At 43.9% G+C, this 26,307-nt stretch overlaps 3 protein-coding genes across 4 annotated transcripts; 2 read left to right on the forward strand and 1 right to left on the reverse strand.

Moving 5' to 3' along the window:
* Positions 1–392: 392 nt before the first annotated feature.
* On the forward strand, positions 393–3,290 carry LOC115675399 (endoglucanase 1-like). Its single transcript, XM_030598026.2, has 7 exons — positions 393–760; positions 866–1,075; positions 1,479–1,679; positions 1,774–1,866; positions 1,959–2,120; positions 2,219–2,330; positions 2,652–3,290. Exons 1-7 carry the CDS (start codon positions 539–541, stop codon positions 3,140–3,142), a joined length of 1,491 nt encoding a protein of 496 aa, XP_030453886.2. The 5' UTR covers positions 393–538; the 3' UTR covers positions 3,143–3,290.
* A 5,959-nt stretch (positions 3,291–9,249) lies between these two features.
* LOC115675654 (growth-regulating factor 8) lies at positions 9,250–11,946 on the forward strand. The gene is made up of 4 exons (XM_030598404.2): positions 9,250–10,074; positions 10,256–10,429; positions 10,582–10,888; positions 11,121–11,946. Exons 1-4 carry the CDS (start codon positions 9,669–9,671, stop codon positions 11,710–11,712), a joined length of 1,479 nt encoding a protein of 492 aa, XP_030454264.1. The 5' UTR covers positions 9,250–9,668; the 3' UTR covers positions 11,713–11,946.
* Positions 11,947–16,002: 4,056 nt separating this feature from the next.
* Positions 16,003–19,216, reverse strand: LOC115675394 (protein IQ-DOMAIN 17-like). 2 transcript variants are annotated; one of them, XM_030598020.2, is made up of 5 exons: positions 18,625–19,216; positions 18,101–18,397; positions 17,492–17,740; positions 17,238–17,375; positions 16,003–16,953 (listed from the first exon to the last, which is right to left on the reverse strand). In XM_030598020.2, exons 1-5 carry the CDS (start codon positions 18,748–18,750, stop codon positions 16,159–16,161), a joined length of 1,605 nt encoding a protein of 534 aa, XP_030453880.1. In that variant the 5' UTR covers positions 18,751–19,216; the 3' UTR covers positions 16,003–16,158. The 2 variants fall into 2 exon arrangements, with proteins under 2 accessions (XP_030453880.1, XP_056174183.1); XM_056318208.1 differs by having other exon boundaries at positions 17,495–17,740; positions 18,625–19,214.
* Positions 19,217–26,307: the final 7,091 nt, after the last annotated feature.

The raw sequence follows: 26,307 nt of genomic DNA on the forward strand, positions 1-26,307 counted from the left end.
ATAATCCACGCCGATCGAAGACTTTTGTACGTTAATCAACAGTAAAACTTGGGGAATTAGGGGCGGAAAGCACGACCAAGAACAGTGAAAAGCTCTCAGCACACAGATTCTGTCTTTGTCTTTGGTTCTTTTCTTTGTTTTTTTTGTCCTTGGCAAGTCGTGGGATGCAAACTTTCCTACAATTTGGATGGAACATGTGCTGGTTGTCCCCACTACATAACATCCGATTTGGCGCAGTTGATCCCGTGAATAACCACCTTCCTCTCTCCCCTCAACGACCAACGAACTCAAAGTCTGTTTTTTTCCCACTTTTCTAGGATAATACAAACATTTCCGAGCAAAAAAAAATCATATGATAAAGCACCTCTGATGTTATAAATACCACCTCTCTACCTCCTCCTCTACATCGCCACTTTCCAACTTCCACATACCCCCACAACCTCGTTATTGTAGGGCTGCTTCCTCAATAACATAGTCAAAAACAAAAAAAGAAAACAACCCCTTTTTTGTAGTCTTGAAAGCCTTGAAGGTTGTGGGAATGGCTTCTTTTACTAGAGCCTCTCTATTGGTGCAACTACTGCGCCTAGCTCTGCTCTCATTACTGTGCATCTCTTGCTATGCATTCACCACCAAAGACTACTCCGAAGCTCTCGAGAAGTCGATCCTCTTCTTCGAGGGGCAGCGGTCGGGGAAACTGCCGCCGACCCAGCGGCTCACGTGGAGGGGCAACTCCGGATTGTCCGACGGCTCGTCATATCATGTCTGAGAGACTATCTGATGCTTTCTTGTGATTCGTGACACTTTGATTGAGGCTTTTCGGTCACGAAATGATTATGGTTTTTTTTTTTTTGTCTCTGGCTTTCAGGTGGACTTGGTAGGAGGGTACTATGATGCTGGAGACAACGTCAAGTTTGGACTTCCGATGGCCTTCACCACCACCTTGCTCGCTTGGAGCGTGATAGAGTTTGGCAGTTCGATGCCGAGCCAGATCGAGAACGCCCGAGCCGCAGTACGTTGGAGTGCCGATTATCTGTTGAAAGCAGCAACTGCTACTCCAGGAACCTTATATGTCCAAGTGAGCTAGTTTTTCCCTTTTTCTCTTCATACATTAACATGCATCAAAACTTCAGTTACCAAATTCCAACTACAGTTGACAAAAAAGAAGAAGCTAAAAACAGGATTGGATTGTTGGGGTGAAAATTCAGATCCAAAGTGAGTTTGTTTTGTTGCTTCTAAATGAAAAGGAGACAAAAGCAATTATGTGGGAGCGTATATAGTGAGACAGAAGTTCCCATGCATGGTCATCATATATGTCTTACTTCAGTAGAATCTAAAAATACCGCAGTTTCGACATGAACGGCTTGTCTTTGACCGAACGGAGAGGTAAATTTGTGCTGAGCGAATGTTGGCTTCGAGAGATACCGTGTCTAACGTTAAATGAAGATAATTACAAAGCATGAAGGTTCTGTGTGGTTCAGGTTGGAGATGCTAACAATGACCACAAGTGCTGGGAGAGGCCGGAAGACATGGACACTGCACGGACCGTCTACAAGGTGTCAACTCAAAACCCAGGATCCGACGTGGCAGCTGAAACGGCCGCGGCTCTAGCTGCGTCTTCAATAGTGTTCAAAGATTCCGACCCCTCTTATTCGAGCAGATTGCTTCAAACCGCTATGAAGGTAAAAACAAATGCTCACGCGTACTAAAATTTTTGCCCTTTAGTTTGCACTTTATGGGACTCACCCAAACCTACCGCCTCCCATTTTCGCGCAGGTTTTCGACTTTGCGGACAAGTACAGAGGTTCCTACAGCGACTCTCTCAATTCAGTTGTCTGCCCATTTTATTGCTCTTATTCAGGATACCAGGTAAGCCTCTCTGAAAAATCTCCTCCTGGCTCTGTCCGAAATTATAGAGTCGATTTGAACTCTTGAACTCATTCCTTTTTTCCAATGTTCAGGATGAGTTGCTGTGGGGTGCTTCATGGATCCATAGAGCTTCACAGGACAGCTCATACTTGGCATACATACAGTCCAATGGCCACACTTTGGGTGCCGACGACGACGACTACTCATTCAGTTGGGACGACAAGAGGGCCGGAACCAAAATCCTCCTCTCTAAGGTTTCTTCATTGGACTCTGTCTCGTCTCTTGGTCTATGGCATCACAGATGATGTCTAATAGGCCTACTCACGACTTTGGTTGGTTTTAAAAACTCCAGGGATTTTTGGAGAAGAACTCGGAAGAATTTCAACTGTACAAAGCGCATTCGGACAACTACATATGCTCTCTGATCCCCGGAACGTCTGGCTTCCAGGCTCAGTACACTCCAGGTTAGCCGAGAACCGCCTCCATCGTTCATATGCTCTCGATCGACAATAGTTTCGAAAAGTGCTTTCGGTAGGCATAACAGAGTAGTCATTACCATAAAATATAGATAATTCAAGCAACAATCTCGAATGTTAATTGGCCTAATCTATTTCTTGTCATACTGCAGCGCAATCGCTTATGTCGTAGTTGTTATCTCGTAACCTTTTTTAGTCCGGACTCTGCATTCACCTCTGCACGCTGTTTCAACACAATAAGGATTCATTTGATTCATTGAATTGATCACCAAACAAAGAAGAACTCACAAGACTGTCCAATTCTTTCAGGAGGACTTCTCTACAAGGGGAGCGCGAGCAACCTCCAGTACGTCACATCCACTTCCTTACTCCTCCTGACCTACGCCAAGTACCTCAGTGCAAACGGCGTCGCCGTCTCGTGTGGGACCACCACCGTCACGGCCGAGACCCTCATCACACAGGCCAGGAAGCAAGTGGACTACATCCTAGGGGACAACCCTGCGAGGACTTCGTACATGGTCGGGTTTGGTGACAGGTACCCCCTGCACGTGCACCACAGGGGATCGTCCCTCCCTTCCGTGGGCTCACACCCTAGCCGCATCTCGTGCAGCGATGGGTTCCAGTATCTTTACTCAGGGTCGCCCAACCCGAATGTGCTCGTCGGGGCCATCATTGGAGGCCCGGACAGCAACGATCATTTCGCCGACGACAGGAACAACTACCAGCAGTCCGAACCCGCCACTTATATCAACGCGCCATTTGTCGGTGCGCTCGCTTTCTTCTCTGGCAAAGCAGCTTAGGGACACTGAAATGAAACCCACCTTGCTTTGCCTTCTAGGAAGAGTTGAAGTAACATGTTGTGTCAGTGCAAAGAAGGGTAGAGGTGTGAGTGTTTCCATGAGAATTTGCAGGATCTCTATGCTATAATCAAGAAGAGATTCTACTTTACTCTCCTTCTCATAGCTGCTCAATCAATCCATGATCATAAGAAAATGAAAAAGGGAAAATAGAAAATCTACTTATCTGGTTTCGATCCGCTATGGAACAACAGGATAGTATTAATAGCCTTCCACAAGTGACATCAGAATTGGACTCGAACAAAAGAGATGATCAGGAATCAATCAAAGCACAAACATAAGATTGGCTTAATCAATCAAGTGGCAGAACAAACCTTTGCACATCTTATAGCTTCCCTGCAATGACTTTAAGAGATTCGGGGCGGCGATGAAATTTCCTACTAATCAACCTCGGTAATGCGTCCTCGGTTAATCAACTTTGCAAAGCCCCGACGATTCGTGAAAAGTGCTTGCATCGGGCAGTCACGGTTTTGTTGTCACTCAGGCGAAAATTTGAACTCAACTTGAAGCTGTCTCGTATTTCAATTGAGATTGGTTCACCAGCACAGCTATGTGCTATCAACAAAGCAGCCATTGTTACCCGCAATCTCTGAGAGATCTCTCCTAGAAATGGTCGGGTTTGCTTCTCTTCACACTAGGTTGCTCATGATTTGTTCATCGAATTCTTGCTTCAGACACTTCAATTTTTCTTTCTTAATCTGGATTGAAAGACCATAGCCAAAATGAAATCGCGTAGACACCCTATTTTTCTCCGCCTCTTCTCCTCCACACCCCGGCTCCTCTCCGCCATTCCCGCACGTCGGGAAAAAACACCGCCCCGGGCCGGTTTCGAGTGAATCGTATTCTACCTTTTCTAAATATTACGACTCTCGCACTTTGATTTTTATTTAATTCGAAACACCTTTTCAATATCTTCAAATGTTTACAAGCGGAACCATTTCTTTTCATAAATTTGTTCATTCAAAATAATTGTATTTTTATTTCGAAATTCTGGATAGTAAAAGTCGTATATAGAAGCAACAATTTTTATTTTTATTTTCACATCAAGATTTTGTCGGGCTGGGCTACCAAGGCCATTCTGGACCGGTCAGGATACCGGGCTGCATCAGAGCCCTAAATAGCCCAAAATGGCCTTAGATGTTATTTTTAAAGATGGATAACCAACACTATGAACTAAAAACGCCTGAATGAAAACTCTAATCAACTTATGGTCAAAATTATTCATCTCAATGCAGTTATTTGAATTTTATTGTTCATGTCACTTTACCGCAATTTGAGATTTTTCACCGATAGCTTTCGTCAATAATACAATAATTTGAGCTGTGATCGCATGGCGGTCCCATACATAAGCACGCGATTTGACCTTGAAATTCAAAAAATCAATAAGGGGTCGAAAGAGCGGTATAAGGCATTGGCCTAAAATGGCCTCGATCGATCCAGTTCAGTTTGGTCCGGACCAAATTTATTTATTAGGTTTTGGGACTACAGATTGGCTAAAAAAACCGAGCTCAATACGTTGGGTCCTACCGTAAACTAGGGTGAGAAGTTCCGAGGTCGGTTCAAGTTCCACTCGGAACCTATCCATCGGAACCAGTTTCCAAATTTTTGGAATCTGAAACCTTCCATGTCACAAGTTGTAGGGTCTACCCAAGTTCCACATGTATTCGTAATTAAACGATTGCAGTAATTCATCGACCTAACAATCACAATTTGCTGCTACAATCTACTGACCACAACTCATATATAGACACACGAAAAATATGAAACATTATCAAAATAAAAGTCGCAGTCATGAATATCATCCGAAATGGAAATTCATATCGGTGGTTCCATATTATACACTCGCCGTAAAATACCGCAGGATTGCGCGAAGACATATAATAAGAAAAACACAAAAAATTTGTTCCGGGTTTCAGACTACTCATCGGAACTGGTTCCCCAATTTTTTAAATCTAAAACTTATCCCGCATACCTTGAAATCTAAAATCGGACCGGTTATCCAGTTTTTCAATCCTCGGTTCTACCCTTAAATCATACCCACCAGTTCAGTCCAGCACAATCATTGATCAGATCTGCCTCTCACATGTGATGTCCATGGGCTCTATTTAGTCAGATAATGCAGATAATGAACAATTTCCGGACGTCGATTTTTCAGTGCAAATGGAAAGGGTGGACTCCAATTCCTTGTCGCAAGCATATAAGGATGGTGGTCCTCGGCGTACCTCTTACTGAGAAGAAAAGCAAAGTTAAAAAAAAAAGGAGCGTCTCTGACATGTGACCAAAAGCATGGTGCCCATGATCATTGCTGCTTTGTGTGCATATGAGCCAGACCAAGAACGGACCAAATCCTCTGGTTTGTCCTGGGGACCAAGATTTCAAAGAGAAAGTCAAATGCACCGGTCAATGACCATCTCTTCATTAGTGATACCTATAAGCATTATGGTCTGCCTCATGTTTCGTGATGCTGGATAACATAAGTTTGGGATTTGATTTATTATCCGATAAAGGGAAAAAAAAACGTGACCAACAGTTGAGATGGGCTTGATTTTACGTGAATTTATAATATTCTCTCGTCTGAGAGCATCTCGAGGAGAACCAAATATGTTTAAGAACCGTCTGTAATGGCATGACACGTGAAGATCTCAGGGAGCAATCCTCCTTTGGTAAATCGAGGAAATCTTAGCTCTAAGAGAAATCGTTTTTGATCAACTTGCACAACATGAGACTTCATCAAAGGGCTTGTGATGGGGCAATCCTTCCTTTCTTCCTATCACATGTTTACGCTGTGGCCAATTTAAAGACATGACAAGTCCACAACGAGGCTCACAGAAATTACATTTTGCCAAAGATCAATACTAAACCCCTTGAACTTATGTAATCGGCCTATCCCTAAAACTCTCTCTCCTCTTCGACCACCCCAAATGTGATATCTTGACCGCATCATCCCGACTCGTGTCCTCTCAACCAATGCCATCGATGGCTCTCGCGTTGCGATGACATCGCCGCATAGAGACGTTCGGATGCGATCGAGTCGCGGCCGTGAGCGGATCTCTCCATGAAGGCAAGGTGTGGAAACCGGCAGTTCACAGCGAGAAATGACACATGTGCCGAGGGAGAGGAAGATGAGTGGAGAGACGAGTTGCCGTGGTGAGTATAAGGCACAAACCAGCCCGTCGAAGCCCGACGAGCTCATATCCCCTAGGACCGCCTGGCAAGGCCGAGAGTGGCTGGGGGGAGAACAAGACGGCGAAGGGCGGGGACCGGAGAGCCGACCTCGCTTTGGATGTGAAAAATGAAGGGTCATCCGCGGGACTAGCATTGTTGTGCTCGGTAATTGCTTTTCATTCTCCGTGAATCTACCAATTTGATTGCAGACACCCAGAATTCCATCAACTGCAGACAGGACATTCTCGTTACAAAATTGTGGTTAACCAAAGAAAATAAAATGCGACGGACGAATTCAATGCGCCACACTTGCTTTCAATCGCGTCCATGGACAAATACGTCGTACCACCACCACCACCCCCCCCAAAACAAAACAGGGGCGCGACTATGTGCGGGACATCACACACCCCACCTCCCCCTCTCCTCTCCCCAAAAGCGGCACGCCAATTCATCAAACGAAAAATAAAAAAAAATTTCCGAACATTGAAAGCAAATGAGGGGCGGGGGGGAGGGTCCGAATCGGAATCGAATTATGTCACGGAAATAGGAATATCTTATGTAATTTGGAAATCCCCTAGGGGCCATCAAAATTCTAGTTAGTGCATCACATCAAATGCGACCCCCCCACCCCCCATATATATCCCCCCGAGGAAAAAATAAAAAAAAAATTTTGGTCCCCCCACCTTTGGCACACGAAACCCCATGTGGGCCCCCCACCCCCCCGCAAGCCGTCGCGGCTTCCGATGCGCTCCCCTCCCTCCCTCCCTCCCTCCCTCTGCCGCTTCTTAACGGCGGTGGCTGGACGGCGGAGCGACGCCTCTCGGCGGAGGTGCCGTCGACGAGGAGCTATGAAAGAAGGGCGTGACGAAAATGCAACGCTTTGATCGGGAGACGAAAGTCAGCAGTTCGCGATGATCGAATTTTGATGGGGTTATGTATGTTCTGTGTGTGTGTTTCTTCTCCCAGAGGATGCTTGTGCTTTGGGACTTTTGGGGGGACGCAATCGGGGGGGGGGGGGGGGCACTTTTGACTTTTTGCTCCCAGTCCCAAATGATTTATCCTCGTTTTTATTTTTATTTTTTTTTGCTTATAATATGGTGTATAATCACTTCTTAAAAGGAGGAGCAAGAGTCGATGAGTTTGTTGCTCATCATCCTTAGTAGTTATTCAAGAGACGTGGACATTAGCGTAATCAACAACATTGTTCGTGACTATATTTTGTCCTTGAAACAACGTTCTTGTGTCCGGCTTGCCGTGCTCAAGGTGGAAGAAGGACGTCATAAATGTCACAATTTTCGTATAGTGCTCACTTGAAGGTTGTATCTTTTTTTTTTCTTTCAATTACTCAAGTGCTATGATTTTTTAAAAAGAGTTCATATTAATGCCACGAATTTTAAAAAAACGTTCGCTCAAATGTCAGAAATCTGAGATGGCATGATACTTGTGGTGAACGTTTTTAAAAGATTATGGCAAGTAATCGATTGAAAAATTATATAGCACTCAAGTGATCGAAAAAAAAGGTATGGCACTCAAGTGATTGAAAAAGTAGTTATGACACTTAAGTGAGCGATGTACAAAAGTTATAACACTGGTGATGTCATTTTCTCACCACTTTTGATAATACTCAACAAAAGACCCGATTGTGGACATATAGGCCATAAGCTCGTGTGGATTTGTTTGGGTCAAATGCACCTGAAAGAATTATTTTGTATAGATCTGGATAGGGGGAATATGTAAAGGCTTGGCTACGCATGATTATGCCCAAGACAAACCACTCGAAATGGAAAAATATTATGTTTTGTTGTGCGTAGGATCGACTAGCCAATTAAGTCCGACTTTTCACAAAAAAAAAGAAATTTGAGAAACACGTTGCGAAAAGAATACTAATTTAATGACTAACCAGAATTTTTCTTTTCCCATTTTGTAAATTAATGGAGTAATTATAGGCACGTAAAATTGGGTTACACAAATTATGCCTGGGCCATGACTAAAGATAAACTAAAGATAAGAAAAGTTTAAGAAATCAAATTGTGGAAACTAAATACTAATCGATGGACAAGCTTATCCTAAATTTTCTTTTCCCTTGCAAACTAATAGAGTATAGCAAGGTACATGAAACCAAGTTACAAAGTTATGTGATATACTACTGAAAAGTTTAGCCCAAAGGATTATTTTTATCTCAGCTAATTCGGGCAGTTGCCGTTGCTTGCTCTTGATGAGTGTTCGACCACCATCGATGGTGGCTGGCAACGGCACCGCCACCCTCTATTAGCCGCATACCAATCCGAAGAAGTTCTCATTTTCCAAATTCCTTCTTTGAAGAAAAATTTTGTTCTTGTGATATTATGGGCTTTTTTGTATTCAAGCGACTACTACTTAGGCGAAAACGCAACACTTCATGACTATTTATCAGCCACGACACCATGATTAGTATATTTTAAATAAATAAAAAAATCAAGGCCATCGATGTTGTTATCATTTTTAATGTTTCGTTTGTTTCGAAGAAAACGAATAATTTTTTATAAAAAAAATCTAAAAATGATTGCTTGAAATTAATAAATACTTTATTATCAGTAGCAATTTATTTTCAAATGCTTTCGTCAACAAGGAAAATATTTTTTTAAATTAATTACTTTTTGTCGAAATGAGCTGATCAATGATCACTCTTCTGTACTGAATGGTCGAACCAAAGCGTACTTTTGCCTCCCCGAACAAATCACACGTCTGAGGGGGAAGAAGAGATAAGAAGAGAAAAAAGTGCGGCCTTTTCTGTAACAGTGCGAAGACTTCTTCTTCTCTTCGGACAGCAAAGTAAACAGTGTTAGGACTTGACGGCAACGAAAAGTTGGCAAGTGGTGTACGTGTATACGCGCGTCTCTCCCCAGAGAGAGAGAGAGAGAGAGGGAGAGGGAGATTGTCTGTATTCCTAAAGGGGTGCGAATGTTGGAAGCTGAGGAAGCAAAACCAAAAACTCATGGCTCCAAATGGCGGCACCGCTTAAACCCCACCCTTCCCCTCTCCCTCTTATCATCATCACCCGCAGCACCACCACCATCTTCTTTTGAGAGAGAGAGAGAGAGAGAGAGAGAGAGAGAGAAGAAGCTCTAGACATTCAGTGTCGTCGAAGCCTTGTTCCTGATTTCTTGTGCTGAGGGTGGGGCGAAATTGAAGTAGCTTCAGCTCCAAGACTTTCCCACTCTCTTCTCTCCCTCGTTCTTCTTCTGGGCGGTGTTCTTCTTTGTGGATGGGAAAGGCGACTTTTTGCTGAGACCCGGAGAAGGGAAAAAAAGAGGAGAAACCAATCATGGGTACGAGAAACGGCAGCAACAGTGGGATGATGATGGTTCCTGCTTCGGAGGAGGAGTGCGATGTCGGGCTGGGTCTGAGGATGCAGCAACCCAGGAAGGATGACGACTTTTCTCGTGAAAAAACGACCCCGATGATGATGATGTCCATGCCCGTGCCTCCTCATCATCACCACCATCACCATCCTTATCACCAGCAACACATGCTGTCGCCATCATCCTCTGGTAGAGGAGCTGCTGCTGGAGAGTATTATGGCGGGGTTGGCGGGTCCATCTTCTCAGGCGCAAGGAACCACCACTTAGCGTGTGTGGATGAAGAAGCAGCGGCAGCCACACTGCTTGCGTCTGGCTCTGCCTCTGATTCATCTTCTTCTGCTGCTCCTGCTCCTGTCTTTAACTCCTCAGGTAAAGTTGCTTCCTTTTTCCTCTTCCCCTTATCAAAACTTCTCAGTGATCTTTTTCTTTATCATCAGATAAAAATAATGGTTTTTTAAGGGGAATTGAGGACATGGCTGGACACTAGGCACGACTTTTCGGTAGCTTTTGTTGATTTTCCTTTGGAATAATTGGGATTGTTCGGTTGCAGGAAAAATGGCAGCATCTGCAAATGCGAGAGTGCCATTTACAGCAGCACAGTGGCAAGAGATGGAGAGACAGACCATGATACTCAAGCACATGATGACCTCTGCGCCTGTGCCTCCTGAACTCCTCTTGCCCATAACCAAATCACCCCCCACTGTTCTTCCTTACCAGTCCAACAGTAACATCTCTTTGTCCTCTTCAACTTTTTTTTTTTTGGCCTCTTCTTTATACCCGGTCTTTTACTGTTAACAGCTCAAACTTAAGTCAAAGTTCATTTCTTTTCCCTGTAAAATTGTCAAAAAGATGGTTTCTTTTTCTGGGTTTCCTCAGGGGGCTCTGATCCAGAGCCGTGGAGGTGCAGAAGAACAGATGGAAAGAAATGGAGGTGCTCGAGAGATGTGGCTCCTCATCAGAAGTACTGTGAGCGTCACTCCCACAAGAACCGTCCCCGTTCAAGAAAGCCTGTGGAATTACAAGCTGATTACACGAACACCACCAACAACATCAAGAAAAGCAATGTTACCACCACAAACTCTCAATCCCTCAATTCGTGCCAAAATCCTCAATTCCTCAACCTGGCACCAAACCCGCCTTCACTTTTCCCCACCACGGTGGCCTCAGCCTATGACCAACCCAGGTGAGCAAAAAGAAGAATTTCTTTAAATTAAAAAAGAAAATCCCCTATAACTCTAACCCTAAGCCCGCATTTTTTAATCGATTCAAAATTTATTGCGTCCCTCGTGCTTATGCAGAGGGCAATGAATGTTGTGCACATCTTTCCCTGTCTTCCTTTTGTTGTTTTGTGCATAAATTTCTGCAAGTTTTTTTTAAAGTTGTTTTCGTTTTGGTTGGCATTGACGCTCGTGAAGGGGCTTGGAGTGGTTCATGAAGGGCGAGACCATCTCCAACCAGGAAGACTATCACCACCAGCAACAACCTATGCATGCCAACTGCAACAGAATCGACCCATTTCATTTAAAGCAGCCTCATATGCCCCTGGGCTCATACTCTGATTATGGAAGTACCCATGAACTGCATGAGACCAGGCATTTCATCGATGCATGGTCAACCCCACACAGAGATGACAGCTCAAACAGGGCACCCTCTGTTTCTGCAGGCAAGAAGATGCCCATTTCGTCCCTCAGTTTGACGATGTGCGGGATTGGAGAAGAAGACAGCAAGAATACGGACATGGGTGTGGGGTTAATGGGTCGAGAGCACGAAAAGTCGGGGGATCTGAGGCCACCGCACTGGATGATAAGCCCCGGCGAGTCATGGATGGGTTCAACAACGCCGGGTGGGCCGTTGGCCGAGGCACTTTGTCTGGGGACTGCAAATGCAAGTTCCGCGACAATGGCGGTGGCATGCGAGGCGTCTCCTAATTGTTGCATTGGTGTCACCTCCACTAGCAGTAGGAGCCCCAGTAAAGATGAAGGGCATGAGCTTAATCTCATAAGCTGAATGATAGTTTCATCCTTTTCGCCAATGAAAGTCAGGTAGAATTGGATGGTTTTTCTTTTTTCTTGAGTTGATGATACAATTGAACAGTAAGTGCAACAAAAAAGAAATCTTGTTTTCGATTCGTTTATATGGTCTGATCCAATTTGTTTGATGTGTTTTTATCTTAAAAGGGAAGTACTCTTTCTGCCAGTTGCTTTGTAATTGTTCCTGTCTTACTGATTTTCATTTTGTCCATTTTCATTGTCATTGGTTTCTCAGTTGATGTACTTATCGCGAAATCATGGTGCACTTGCTTCTGCTAATCATGAATCGGTTCCATATTCTGAGTTATTTCCCGGATGGTAAAGTTCGTGAATTGAATTTTGTATGGTTGGAATGGTACTTGCCAATTGCCCAAACAAAAGACAAAAGCTTGTGCAAGTCTTGAAGATATTTTTGCTTCTGCACAAATTCGTACCTTCTATTGTGGACCTTCTTGGAGTAAGTTTGATTGGGATAAGGCGGGTAGTGGGAATCGAAACCGTACAAGAGTTGGTCGACATTCATCGACAACTTGGAACAATGTCATCCGACGCTGATTATGAGGCTTTGATGAAGAACTCGGGCTGAGGATGTTTTTCCGACCAACATCCTCGTCATCAACTCATAGTTACTAAAAGGGACTATGTATCTGGCGATCCAACACAAATCATGTTGTGGAGGTTTCAAAACCGCACCTGATCATGGGCCTTCCGCGGTGGCGGGTTGAGATGACTGCCGACCCGGCAAATTTATTTGCGCATTGGGCCAGCAACTGGAAATGGGCGGGCTCGGCCATGTTTGCTCTCTTGTAGAGCCGACCTAGCTCGCCCGAGCCGAAGGTTCTACGCATAGTTTTATAGATAATTCGTTTCGTGGGCGGGCTTGGAAAGTGTTGCTCTAGGTCTGAAGTTGGCCCGATTGGGCCCAGCACACCCAATCGAATGGTCCTGATCCGAAGTGAAGTTTGTAGACAAATTGACCAAGTACTTTAGCTGTAGAATCCTTGTGTTGGCGGGGCTTGAAAAATGCCATATCTTGTGTTTGATGAAGTTCCCTTGTTGTAACTTGTTAGGCAGTGCAAATTTGCGTCGTTCATATGTTAGTCAAGGAACGAAATGGCAAAATGTAGTAATACATACAATCCTAGAACTTCCTCATTCCTAGTGGTAAGCAAATGGATGCTTTGACAAGTCAAACAGTACAGTGGCTCAACAAAATCAGAAAAAAAAGGACTTCAATTGACAGCGAGCGCAGCTCTCTCGAGAAAATATATGTGATGCCACGTCGGTTTTGCACTAGTCCACTCACCATGTGATACGTGTCAATGTGGACCCACCTGTTTGAAAGTCTTTTTCCCCTCTCTTCACTCTTCAGGCTCCTCTCTCTCTCTCTCTCGACTCGCGATTATGCTCTCTCTCTATTCTTCCCGACTTGCAATTGAGAAGCCCTAGCTCTACTCTCTCTCTTCCAATCGCCTCCGCCTCATCCCAGTGACCTAACAGGACAACTCCCATCAGTTCTCCTCACGCCCTTGATAGCCCCAATCCCCATGTCTCTTTTTCACCACATCCTTGTCACGAGAACTCGTTACTAGCTGTATACAATGGCCGTTGACCTAAAAATCCAGCTATGGCCGCTATCTACCCTGGCCGACGTCAAATCAACCCAGATTCGAGGTCGAGCTAAGCTCTAAATCCCGAATCTAGGCCTTGCTCAAGGTTAGATCCAAAATTCGAGGCTCAAGTTCGCCGGCCGAGCCCGAGCTCGAGCTTGACGACGGTGAGGACGAGCTGCAGCTAGGCTAGTGGAGATCGGAAACGAGGGGCCATTGGCCAAGAGCAAAGGCTTTAATGGTGGAGATCTATGGGGAGGGGTTGGGGAAAACAGAGATCTCATCGGCGGTTGAGGGCGGAAGTGAGGATATGATGTTGCGGTGGTGGAAGGCCACGAGGCGATGATGGACGGAGGGCTGAGACAGCGGTGAGGTGGTGGTGGAAGGCGATTCACGGGGTTGAGTTGACCGCGAGTCTAAGGCTGCGTTTGGTCGACCGGATAAAAGCCAGGATAAGATGTGTTTTATCCTATCCTGTGTTTGGTGGTGGTCCAGGATATGATAAGGTCGGATATAGACCGGATAAAAAAATCCGAGGGGGGAGGTGGGATAGACCCGGATAGGATTTCTAATGCCTATTTTTCCAGAAACCCTACGCTCCACTCGCCGTCATCTTCATCCCCACACCTTGTGCGCTTTCACCAAAAAAATTTCTTGGCTTTTTTTCCTTCACCGACTCCTTCGGACCCGTGAATAGCAAAAAAAAAAAAATTATCCTATCCGACTTTAAATCCGTAGTCCACCAAACAGTGGATAGGATATGAAGAAATCCCAGGATTTCTTATCTTATCCTATCCAGTCCTATCCTGTTTAGAAATCCGGACGACCAAACGCAGCCTAAGTTGTTGCCATCCTTGGGGGAGTGAAAGGAAGAAGAAGAAAGGAAAAAAAAAAAGGAAAAAGGAAAAAGAAAAAAAAATTAAAAACATATAATGGACACGTGTCGCACAGTAAGTAGACTATTGCATAAGTGACGTGGCACCACAGTCACACGTAATATTTTCTCGCGTCTCTATGTCTCAAGCAATTCATCTTGTATTAGCTTAGATGAGGACTCCCTTTTGACTCTATTCACCTACGTTTAGATCTTAAACACATGTCTATGACACATGACCCTTTTTTTGGGGGCATTACTGCTGATGATGAACTGGAGCACAATTCCATACAGTGATCATGTCATATCCACAAGAGTTTTAGTATGTACATTAAGTCGGGTTAGGTAACGGGCAAGATAAAGACAAGGGCAAAATTTGGTGTGGCCATTGCCTTTTAGTGGGACTGCACTGTTGCCCCCTTTGATGCTGTCGAATTTAAATTTAAACAAGTGGGGCTCCAAGTTAATCATCAGACCCACCAAAGACAAGGTGCTAACTTAATCATGGGGTTAGAATCTTTCTGCATACCCATGTTTAGGAATTAGCACATTACTTTATATGCCTGTCGGCCTAGCAGAATGAAACATGGTATCTCCTTCAAGCAAAGCATCAAATTGTTTAGCTTATTCAGCAGCAAAAGTAGATCTTTATGGCCCATGTCTAACCATGGTATGGTGCAATCTCTCCCATTAGTGGTCCCCTTGGTAGCATTTGGTAATTTACTTGCATTTGAATCCGAGTGCCAATCGGATGTAGTGAGCTTCGTAGGTTTATTTAGGTCAAAAGCAATTCACTAGGTATGCTAATTGCTGTAGGGAGAAAAACAAAATCTAAGTGTGGAATAATAGGTGGGAGTCTGCGTTTGCAATGAAGAGGATCGAGTCATGTATTGATCAAAGTATTGGAAGTTGCACATCTCGAAATCCGTTTCACGTCGTCAGTAGCTTTCCGTACTATAGTAGAGATACTTTATTGTATCCGCTATCAATGTTGTTCATGTGGTTAGAATCGGCCGATACCTTTTCTCAATGTTCTAACCTTTTTTTTTTTTTTGTCTATTCAATCTGATCTTGGAACTTTCAAAAACCCACCTAATGTAATCCTTCCATAAGTTTATCACCATGTTACTTGCTTCTTTTTTTTCCGACATAGACTGCCACGTTAGTGTTTATGGGGCCAAAATGATGATGCGGCAGTCCGCATCATTTCTCATAGTCGGTAAATCTCATTCTCCTTTCATTTTTGCTTTTCAATTTCTTTTTGAATCGAAATAATAAGAGAGTTATAATGTGAAAGCTGTGCGTAAGTCACCTGAATTCTGGTATAGCAAATCTAAAGTCAAGTCATCAAAAATTATAGTCACACCGGATAATGGTTTTAGAACTTTTAACGAAGAGACCTCGTTGAGTGAACTTTTAAAGATTCAAAGATCGCGTTGAATAAAAAAAAAATTTAGAAATCACGTATATCTTGAAAATAAATTCTTGTATAAAGATATTTTCTTGCGGGTAATAGTAATATTTCATTTGTTTGTGTTACATCCACGGATTAGTATAAGCTCTAAATTACATGAAAGCAGGAATTGCCTGAGACATAATTTCAATTTTCAGTTAGCTGGAATTGCCCAGACACAAGTTTCAGTCTCAGTAATGTCAATTTATTTCACGAGTTGCAGAAGCAATAATATCAGCATTGAAGTAGGTACGCAAGCCATGATATGCTGTACATTCATGAAGTGGCATGTCCTGTGCGTGACTCTCACAAATGCTCTGGTCGATCCAATTCCATTAAAAGGCCCCCTCGACCATTCAATTCCCTACTGAGAACAAGAACAAAATGTAACAAGTACAGCAGAAGGAAAATTCAAACTAAATATCATCTCCAAATCGATCCCTACATTAGACTTGTGTCACCGAACAATGTCTTTGCTAATTCCCCTCACCTAAACCATCTCAAATCCGTCGTCGAGCACGGCGAAATCTCTCCGCCGATGCTCTCCGTGTAGCATGACAGGTTCGATCTGTGTTTGCCCCCGTAGTTGTAGGTATAATGCCCGCTGTAGACGCTCTTGAAGCTCGGGCTCCTCAAGTTCTGGCCGACCCCGCCCGGCCCATACCCGATCCCGAACCCGCCATGCGGGTCTGGGGCTGGATATGACAATCTCTTTTTGGCGGACCCGGTGCGGTCTCGTTCCGGTGTGGACAGCCTCTGCCTTGGCGCGCTCTGTGACCTGGATCTGGCCTTGGCGGACTCGGTGGCGGCCATGTAGTTTGGAACTGCCGTGGAGTTGCGGTGCAGGAAGGCCAGGCTTGGGGTGTTGGCGGCCGAGTACGACTGGTCTTCCCGGTAGCAGCGGGGGCTCGCAGACCGGACCTGGATGGGCCGGGCCTTGGCGGGGGAGGGGGTGATGGGGAAGTGGTGAAGGGAGGGGTTGATGTGGTGGGAGTGTGACCTGTGGACTGGTGAAGAAACGGAATGCGGGGTCGGGCTGGGGGTCGGCTGTCTATGGATGTAGTGATTCTGATGGAACGATCTGCGGTGGTTCCTCGGCGTGGACTGAGAATAGGGCTGGGAGGTGTCGATCTCGACTGTCTTGATCGGGTCTTTCTTGTCGGTCGAAGCTCGGCTCTCGGTCTCCCACGGCTTGGTGGCCATCCAGCGGTCCAGCCATTTGGTTCGCTCTTCGAGCTCGGTTTCGTTCCCGGCCGATGGGTGCCTTCGAGATCTCCATATCTGGGGGAACATGAAGAATTTGAAGTGATCAGTTTCTATCATCTGAGACCAAAACATAGTAGCCCCAGCAGGTACAAATCAAAGTAGTAAACAGAGATTGCAATGAAATGAAGCTCAAAAAGCTCAAAATTCGCCCCTCAATTAGAACTTGATATGTTCCATCTCAGCTCGATTCGACTTGATATATGAAAACGTAACTCACGGGAATTCAAAAGAAAGTGATTATGCACTCATATCCTCAATTACAGTCTCCTTGTTGCCTTGCTGTAGAAAGAGAAACCTACCTGCTGGGAGAAGGCCTGAGAAAGTAATTTCTCTCGTTGCGAAGCAATCTCCTTTCCACTCTGCAACAAGGCCTCGACGTCCTCCATTTTGAACAAGTGCTCGTCCCAGAAGTCGGCGGTGCAGCTTGTATTCCTCGACTGTAGGCAAAAGCAAAACCAAAACGGGCCCGATTAATGCACATTTAAAAGAAAACACTCCTGCTTTGTATCACAAGAGACGTAAAAAAGACCAGTGAATTGACTCGGCCACGTACAACTGATCTCCTCTCGCGAATGTCCTGCAGATAAGAGGACTCCCACAAGTTGTTGGTCTCGGGATCGAACATGGACTTCCTGCTCCCCTCGTGCGAGAGCCTTGCTCGCTGATCCCGCATCCGGTCCTGGACTCGGACGAGCGCTTGCATGCACTGGAGGGTCAGCTTCGCTTGCTTCCGGACATTGTGACCTCTCACCAATGCCTGCAGCTTCACGAGCCCCTTCAGTGCTCGGAGTGCTCTTCTCGCCTTCAAGAAACAAAAAGAGCACATGAACCTTAACTTCCAGTTTTCCGACAATAGCCGTCGAGATTAATTCTTTTAAGTGACTTCTCAAAACATCAAATTTTGCAGGATTGAGTTCGTATTGAGCACATGAACCTTAAGGTTCGTATTGAGTCAACGCAAGGTTTGGCTTGAAAGGGACTACTTAGGAGAGGACTGAGCGGATGCTGACTAAACGTTAACGCCTCAGAAGTGAAAGTCGCTTTCAAGATTGTGACACATTTTTGCTTCCTTTGTATTATACTTGTTATGACTGGATAAGTTTTTGCTGGGGTAGTCTTGAGCAGCTGAACAAATTTAATTTTGACTTAGTTTTCGACTCACCAAGTAACCTCTGAAAGCCGTCTGAATGACCACAGCAGCACGGTTCTCCTTGGCCAAACTGGACGGAGGCCTGGTCAGCCGTGCGATCTCCATAGCCACCTGCGCAGTCGCCACCGCTGCCTCAGCAGCCACCGCCGTGGCCGCGGCCACTGCAATCGCGTGCCTCTGGTTGTCCACCATTACAGGATTTACCGCCGTACAAATGTCAGCTGCCGCCGCCACCGCTTCCTTCGTCTCGCAATCGGCCGGGTGGTTACTGCCGGACTTACGGAACAACCACCTTCTCTTTTCTCTCTTCTGCACAACAAATTCGTGTAAATTTCCAAATCTACAAGGAGCTCTTTTTCATCATTAACGAGAATTACACTTAACTAGTGACGTATATGCGACATATGAATCTATGATATAACCCAAACATAAAAGAAGATGAAACAATTTTAAGTAGACTTACTTAAGCAGGTGAAAGTCATCAAAACAGAGAGAGTTAAACGAAAAAGTGAGGAGTGCTGAGAATGAAATCATACCCTTTCTTCATCCTCTTGCCCACATTCTTCTCTCCTCCTGCCATTTCTCTTCTCGTCATCTTTAGCTGGAGACCTGAAAGCCCTCTTGACTTTGGTCAACCAAGAAGTCCCACCCTTCTTTCCCATGGGGGAAAGCAACACCAACAAACACGCACACAGACAGAAGAAGGAAAATGAAGCTCTCTCTCTGTCTCTGTTATTCAAAGTTAGAGCAAAGATGGAGGCGTCATGTGGAGGACGAAGTGGTGAAGAAGTTCACCACAGTCTCTCCTGATTCCTTTCCACATTATTGCTGAGCTGTGGGACTGAGGAGATGCAGAGGGAGACTGGGGTTTATTTATGAAGAGCCCAGAGAGAGTGCGAGCTCCAACAACAACTCTCTCCCTCTCACTCTCTCTGTGCTTAACTTAAATGAGAGCTCTTAGCTAGGTAGGTGTTTTGTTGTGGGCATTGGAAAGTTAAAAAAAACTTCAACAAAGAAAAAGATACAACGAGAGATGATCCAATATAGTAATAATATGTATGGACTATGGAGTGTCAGAAGGGGCTGGCAAGAACCATGTAGAAATAGTATTCTGAGAGAGTGGGGGAGACGGGGTTGCAGGGGGAGTGGTGTGAGTGGACAACTGGACATGAGAGAATTTCAATGCAGTGCAAGGATCCAAAAGGAGACCCCACTATAAAATTTGAAAGGTACTTGAGAGCATTGGCTTCTCACTTTTGTGAAGAGGAGGGAGGAGGGGGTTGGGTCTAAATTAACATTAAAATCGGGTTAAAGTACTGACCCAAGCCTCATGCCTTCACGTGCCCGCAGCAGCTGAAGCTTGGCCAAAGGACGAATCCCTTTTCGTTCTTGTTTTTCTGTTCTCCCTTTTTTGCATTTGCTTTTGTATGAACGTGGGGGATGGACCGATGTGTTTTCAGATTACTCTAATTGGATAGCTAGGCCAGGAGTACCCTTAAAATGGACCCAAGATATCTGTGGTATTAGGTGCCAATCAACTCGACCACCTTTTTAAAAATTTGTTATGATCTTGCGATTATGTTTAAACACTAGGAAGGAAATTACCTAAAATCATAACAATACCTATCGAGAGCGGTGTCGATATAATCGAAAAAAATCTGTGCGGATGGAATTGTGTTTTCGAAATGTATGTTTTGGAAATTCTTACTTCCTTCAATTCAGTGAAACAAAATTTTTATTCTTAACGTAATCATAAGTTCCTCAATGAATGCAATACAGGAGGGAAGTTTTTCAACAATAGCATTAAAGGAGTCCCTCTTATTTAAGAATTAGGGCTAAATGCATTGGATTGTCATGAAAATACAATTAAATCCTAAAACTTTTAAAAAGTTCAATCTAGTCCAAAAACTTGCCAAATTGATTCAATCAAATCATTCCGTTAACTCCATTAAACTAAACATCCAACTAGATCGACGGAAAATGCTGACGTGTCTTATTTTATTACTTTTATAAGACACGTGGTGACGATGTGGCATCCATCAAACGTCATGTCAGAAAAATATTCAAAATATAAAAATAAATAGAAACTAAATTAAACTTAAACAACTAAAAAGTTAAAAGTTAAAAAAAGCAAAAAAACACGTACTACAAAAAAAGAACTAACTAAATCAGCGACATTTGCCGGTTGTTGCCGCTGCCGCCCATCACCAGAAAGGGCCGACGGAGGTTGCTTGGGCCTCGTCGGCCCTTTCTGACGATGGGTAGTGGTGGCAGCCACCGACGAGGGCTCATTCCTCCTTTTTTATTGTACTTGGTTTTTTTTTAAATAATTATTTTACATTTATTTAATCCGATTTAAGTAAAATTTGAAGAAAGAAAATAATAAAAACTATCAGGTAGAAGAGAGAAAGTAATAAAAAAAATGTAATGTCAGCATTTTCCAAATGTCGAGTTGGACGAAGTTAACGAAAGAACTTGATTGAACCAATTTAACAAGTTTTAGGACTCGCCCGTACTCTTTAAAAGTTTTAGAACTCAATTGCACTTTCATGATAAATTTTACGACTTTTGATTGCCCTTATCCCTAAGAATTATCAGTTTGAGTTAATTAACATAATTTGAGGAAAACCAAATAAAGTGGCACTCTTTCCTTCACTTAGTTGAAACAATCTCAACCAACCTCTTTAGTGACCTTACTTAATGCATGTACATGCATCAGTCACCCGAATCTTTAGCTCGATTAGCATCAACTAAATCCCAAATTATTCTGAGTGAGCATTATTTAATCATATCACTTTCCTCTTATCTCGAAAGAGAGAGAGATTGTTTTGATAATGGGTGTCATGAAAGCACTAGCAGTGAGAAGATGAAGTGAGTTTATCAGTTTATAATGAAAATGAACACAAAGACCAATGTCTAGGGCAGATCTCCCAGCTAAGGAGCGATGAAATAAAATGAGAGCAGCTTCCAGGACAGCGAACGAAGGACGGTGTTGTGTTGGACTCATCATCTTTGCTCGGTGGACTGGTCAAACTGTCTTAGATTCTCCTCATCGTACAGTCCAAACTAGATTCCTTGTCTCGTTCTGTTCTGGGATGAAGCAAGAAATGTGGCTCCGACCGCTTCTGCTCATGCTTGTGACGTAAACCCTAATGGGCACGAACACGATGATCTCCCGCCTAGTTTGTTGTCTTGAAATTTCCTTTTGTCAATCGTATAGGTGGAGCGAGAATAGATTACTCTACTTTCTTTCGGGAAAGGAGGGAAACAAACAAAGGGATTGATAGATTTTGCACGAGTGATCTTATGTAATATTGTTGATAGTGTCCAGTTTGTGTAATGTCACAAGAATGTAAGATTATCTCTTTCGACTTACTTTGCATCCAACACTTAATGATTACAAGTGCCTTGATCCTTGCCGATCATGTATATTATGCAAGAGGTATATACCACCCAACAAATTAACACGGCATCAATCATCTAATTAGAATATTATATGTCACATGATGTGAGTGACGCATACATGTTTTTTGTGCATTTATGTTGTGCTAGTGATTTTTTTTTGCAAATAGTAAATGGATTAATTTTAAGTATACGACACTTCTAATCTTTTTTTCTTTACATGACACATACGTCCATCACCATTAGTTTGCATATTTTGATGCACTTTTCAAACTGTAACTGCACATATTGTGGCGATGGAGGAGAGTAAGGTGAAAAATGGTACAGCGTAGGCTTTGTACCGCATACAAATCCATATTTTATTTTCAAGGCGATGTCTCCTGACCACAAAGGGGATTGTTCTAGAGGTAGATGGGTCACATTCACGAGGTCACGAGTTCGATTTACGTTGTAAGAGAACCTCTAAACGACGCGAGTTGTGTCGCTGGGCGAGACTCGACCTCGCTGGATCTGACGAGGTCGGGCCTCGCCCAGCGACCTTGCCGGAGGCCGCGGCGAGGGCGAGCCTCGCCTTGGTTGGGCGAGGCTCGACCTCGCCCGGCCCGGCGAGGTCGAGCCTCGCCCAGCGACCTCGCCCGGAGGATGGGGCGAGGCCGCCCTCGCCGGTGGCCGGCGAGGTCGAGCCTCGCCCGGCGACCTCGCCGGAGGCCGGGCGAGGCCGCCCTCGCCGGTGGCGGCGAGGTCGAGCTCGCCGGACGGCCGGTCCGGTCGGCGGAAGCCCGAGGGAGAGAGACCAAAAAAAAAAGTGGAAAAAAAAGAAAAAAAAGGAAAAGAAATAATAATTCAAAAAAATATTAAAATATTATTAAAGTTGTCCACGTCGGCGCCACGTCGGCGCCGGTGACCGGCCGCCGGCCGGCAGGCGTCCACGTTGGCAAATTCCGGTCAAAATTGGCCGGAAGGACTAAATTGGCACAAAAACAAAAGGTTTAGGACTGAATTGGCACAAATTTAAAAGGTTTAGGACTTAATTGACACCAAAAAAAGGTTTAGGACTAAATTGGCACCAATGCAAAAGGTTTAGGACTGAATTGACACCAAAAAAAGGTTTAGGACTAAATTGACACTAATGCAAAAGGTTTAGGACTTTTTTGGCACTTTTCCCGGACTTCATGGGTTCTAGCATCTTCGGAGAGTTGTGGCGATAAGCTTGCCAACCTCGGACTTTGGGTCACGGATGGTGCTGAGTAACTGTGGCTGCCGAACATTTCATAATAAATGAGGGATCCGAGGGGTAACGTTTAGATAAGCTCGCTAGAGTTAACCCCCCTCCATGCTCTTTTACTCATCAACGCAAGGGGATGTTTCGGGATGGTTTTATTGATAAATCAATTCAATTTGTGCCTTCTAATATGAGAGGGTCCAATCCACTGGTGCTCGCTTAAATAGTAACAAAAGTTGCATTGAGTATGCTGCTAAGAGTATACACGTAATTTCTACTATGACTTTGTATGCCTACACTTCTGCTATATATTGAGCATTTTTCTCTTGTAATTGTAAATTGAAACATGATAATGATACGGATAGTGAAGTAATTACTTAATGCGGCACCGTGTTTTTTCTCTTTTCTAATTTTGAGAGGGTTTGCCACGTTCTCAACAACTAGTATCAAAGTCTGGTTTAGTGGAATAGTGGGAGTAATGAAGATGGGCAAAAGGAAGGTAAAGATAGAGAGGACTTTGGTTTCTATAAAATGCTGATTGAGGATCTAATGTTTTAGAAGAACCTACATTAGCTTATGTTTGGAGAGCATCGAAATTTTATCAAGAAAGAAGATTGAGAATTGTTATTGATGGGTTTTCTTTATGAATGATGGGCCGCTCATGATGGGCTAACCTAGCCCATGAAAGGAAATAACTGCACTTGACAGTTATTGTCTAGACACAAAAAGTGAGAACACACGTAAGAGTGTGTGTGGGTTTCTTCATGATCAGAAACTTATTCTCACAAAAGGACAAAGAAGAAGGGATTTTGTTCAACGATCTAAGGATTGTTCTCTCTCTCTCGACGTTGCAAAAGGAACATTTAATCCGTGGAAAATAAGGTACGTCCCTCTTGGTGATGTACTTTAACGGGGATGTTTCGGGATGGTTTGATTGATAAATCAATTCAATTTGTGCCTTCTAATCTGAGAGGGTCCAATCCACTGGTGCTCGCTTAAATAGTAACAAAAGTTGCATTGAGTATGCTGCTAAGAGTATACACGTAATTTCTACTATGACTTTGTATGCCTACACTTCTGCTATATATTGAGCATTTTCTCTTGTAATTGTAAATTGAAACATGATAATGATACGGATAGTGAAGTAATTACTTAATGCGGCACCGTGTTTTTCTCTTTGCTGATTTTGAGAGGGTTTTCCACGTTCTCAACAACTAGTATCAAAGTCTGGTTTAGTGGAATAGTGGGAGTAATGAAGATGGGCAAAAGGAAGGTGAAGATCGAGAGGACTTTGGTTTCTATAAAATGCTGATTGAGGATCTAATGTTTTAGAAGAACCTACATTAGCTTATGTCTGGAGAGCATCGAAATTTGATCAAGAAAGAAGATTGAGAATTGTTATATTCGATCAAGCAGTTTATGCAGAGAATGAATTCAAGATGACAAAAACAACTCCCAACAGACTATAGCAAAACGGAGTTGCTGAGAGATGAACAGTACTCTAAATGAGCGCGCAAGAAATATGAAAATGCATGCAGGATTACCCACAATATTTTGGGCAAATGTAGTTAATACAACAACATACCTAATCAACGGAGGATCTTCAGTTCCACTTAATTTTAAGCTATCAGAAGAAGAATGGACCGAGAAAAAGGTGAATCTCTCACATACGAAAGTCTTTAGTTATGCTTCATAGTGCATTTATATTCTAAAAATAGAGACAAGCTTGATGTAAAGGCTAGAAAATGTTTTTTAATTGGTATTGTGATTATTTTGCCTATCAAATTTTGGGATGAACAAAAGTTAAACAAAAATAAGAATTAATGATGTTACGATCAATGAAAACATGTTGTACAATGACAAGTATGTGGCAGAATCTAGTGCAAGGAAACAAACAGAGAAGACTAAAGACATTGAATTGGAGAGGGTTGCTAAGAGTGTTTTGGTAATGAATCCCGAAACTAAGGATGAGTAAAACAGACTGATCAAATTGGGAACCTTCCGGACCGGATCGAACCAGCATGTTCTGGGAGTTCCCGATTCAGTTGGTTCCACCCAGGAACCAAGAACTGGACTAGAAAAATCGGTTCTTAGTTTTTTGGATCGGACCGACCGGTCGAGTCCGGTTCTCAGGCGGTCCATTGGAACTGATCATTGAATTCTTCCAAAGTAGATACTGCCCAAGTAGTGGAGTTCAGTGTGGTTGATCACACCTCCACCTCCGCCATTCGCAGCTCTCTTCGTCCTCCTCCCAGTCAACTCTCTTCCTTGTCTCGCCCCGCCTTCTTTGGCACATTTTCCTCTTAGTGGCATGGCTGAGCTGCTCATCCAGCGGAGCTCATCAATCAATCGATGTTTACGCCACGGCCAAGTTCTAGCGTACGGGCCTTCTTGTGGCATCAGTTCTGAGGCTTTTTAACAGTTATGCTTCATAGTGCATTTATATTCTAAAAATAGAGACAAGCTTGATGTAAATGCTAGAAAATGTTTTTTAATTGGTATCGTGATTGTTTTGCCTATCAATTTTTGGGATGAACAAAAGTTAAACAAAAATAAGAATTAATGATGTTACGATCAATGAACGGGTTGAGATACCGCCCAAGTAGTGGAGTTCAGTGTGGTTGATCACACCTCCACCTCCGCCATTCGTAGCTCTCTTCGTCCTCCTCCCAGTCAACTCTCTTCCTTGTCTCGCCCCGCGCCTTCTTGTGGCATCATTTTTCCCTCCAACACGCCATAACGAGGATTCATCTGGTAGCGATTCGAGCACTCATCCAGTTTTAATCTGCGTGAGATTAAGCTTAATTGATGGCTGGAGCTGCTCTCCCCACGGCGGAGCTGACCACCAACGGCTGCCCGATCCTTCTCGCGTCCATTATGCACATATTCTCGCTAAAGAAATCAATCAAATCGATGTTTGCATCGCCACGGCTCAAGTTCTAGCTGTACGTGGGCTTGGATGGGCGAGTGGGCGGCTTGGGGACGAGGTCGCTCGTGGTGACGCTGGTGATGAAAGGGAAGGATGATGTGGAGGCGTTTGTGGACAAATTCAGGTAGAATTGGGGCGTTAGGGCTTGGGAGAGAGAGAAGAAGAGCAAGAGCGCGAGCTCAGGGAGATTGATCATTAGGTTTTCATTTAAGAAATAGAAAAATAAAAAATATTTGGTCAGGTTCGAGCGGTCTGGTTTTCCCCGGAACTGGGAATCGGACAAAAAAATCACATGTTCTAATATTTTGGAATTGGGAACCGGATTGATGCTTTCTGAGAATTGCCCAGAATCGGCCGATTCGGTTTAGGCAATTTTTGATTCGATCGATCTGTGTTGCTCGCCCCTAGTTCCTGGGGCACCGGTTTCCGATTCAAAAAATTGGAACAGGTGATTTTCAGTTCGATTCCTAATTCCATGTGTGGAACCGCTAAGCTAGACTGCCCAGATCGAACCGATTATTATTATTTTTATATTCTTGAAAATCTGAAAAAACTATAAAAAAAAAATAAAAACCCCTCAAGCCTCAAGTACTCTCCCGCACGCAGCCTAAGCCGCTCCCTTTCTCAAATCTAAACAAAACCCTAATCTCTCTCTCTCTCTCTCTC

This window comes from Syzygium oleosum, unplaced genomic scaffold (genome assembly GCF_021117445.2).
Source record: "Syzygium oleosum isolate NSW1041296 unplaced genomic scaffold, Sole_v2.1 Sole_v2.15, whole genome shotgun sequence".
NCBI lineage: Eukaryota > Viridiplantae > Streptophyta > Magnoliopsida > Myrtales > Myrtaceae > Syzygium > Syzygium oleosum.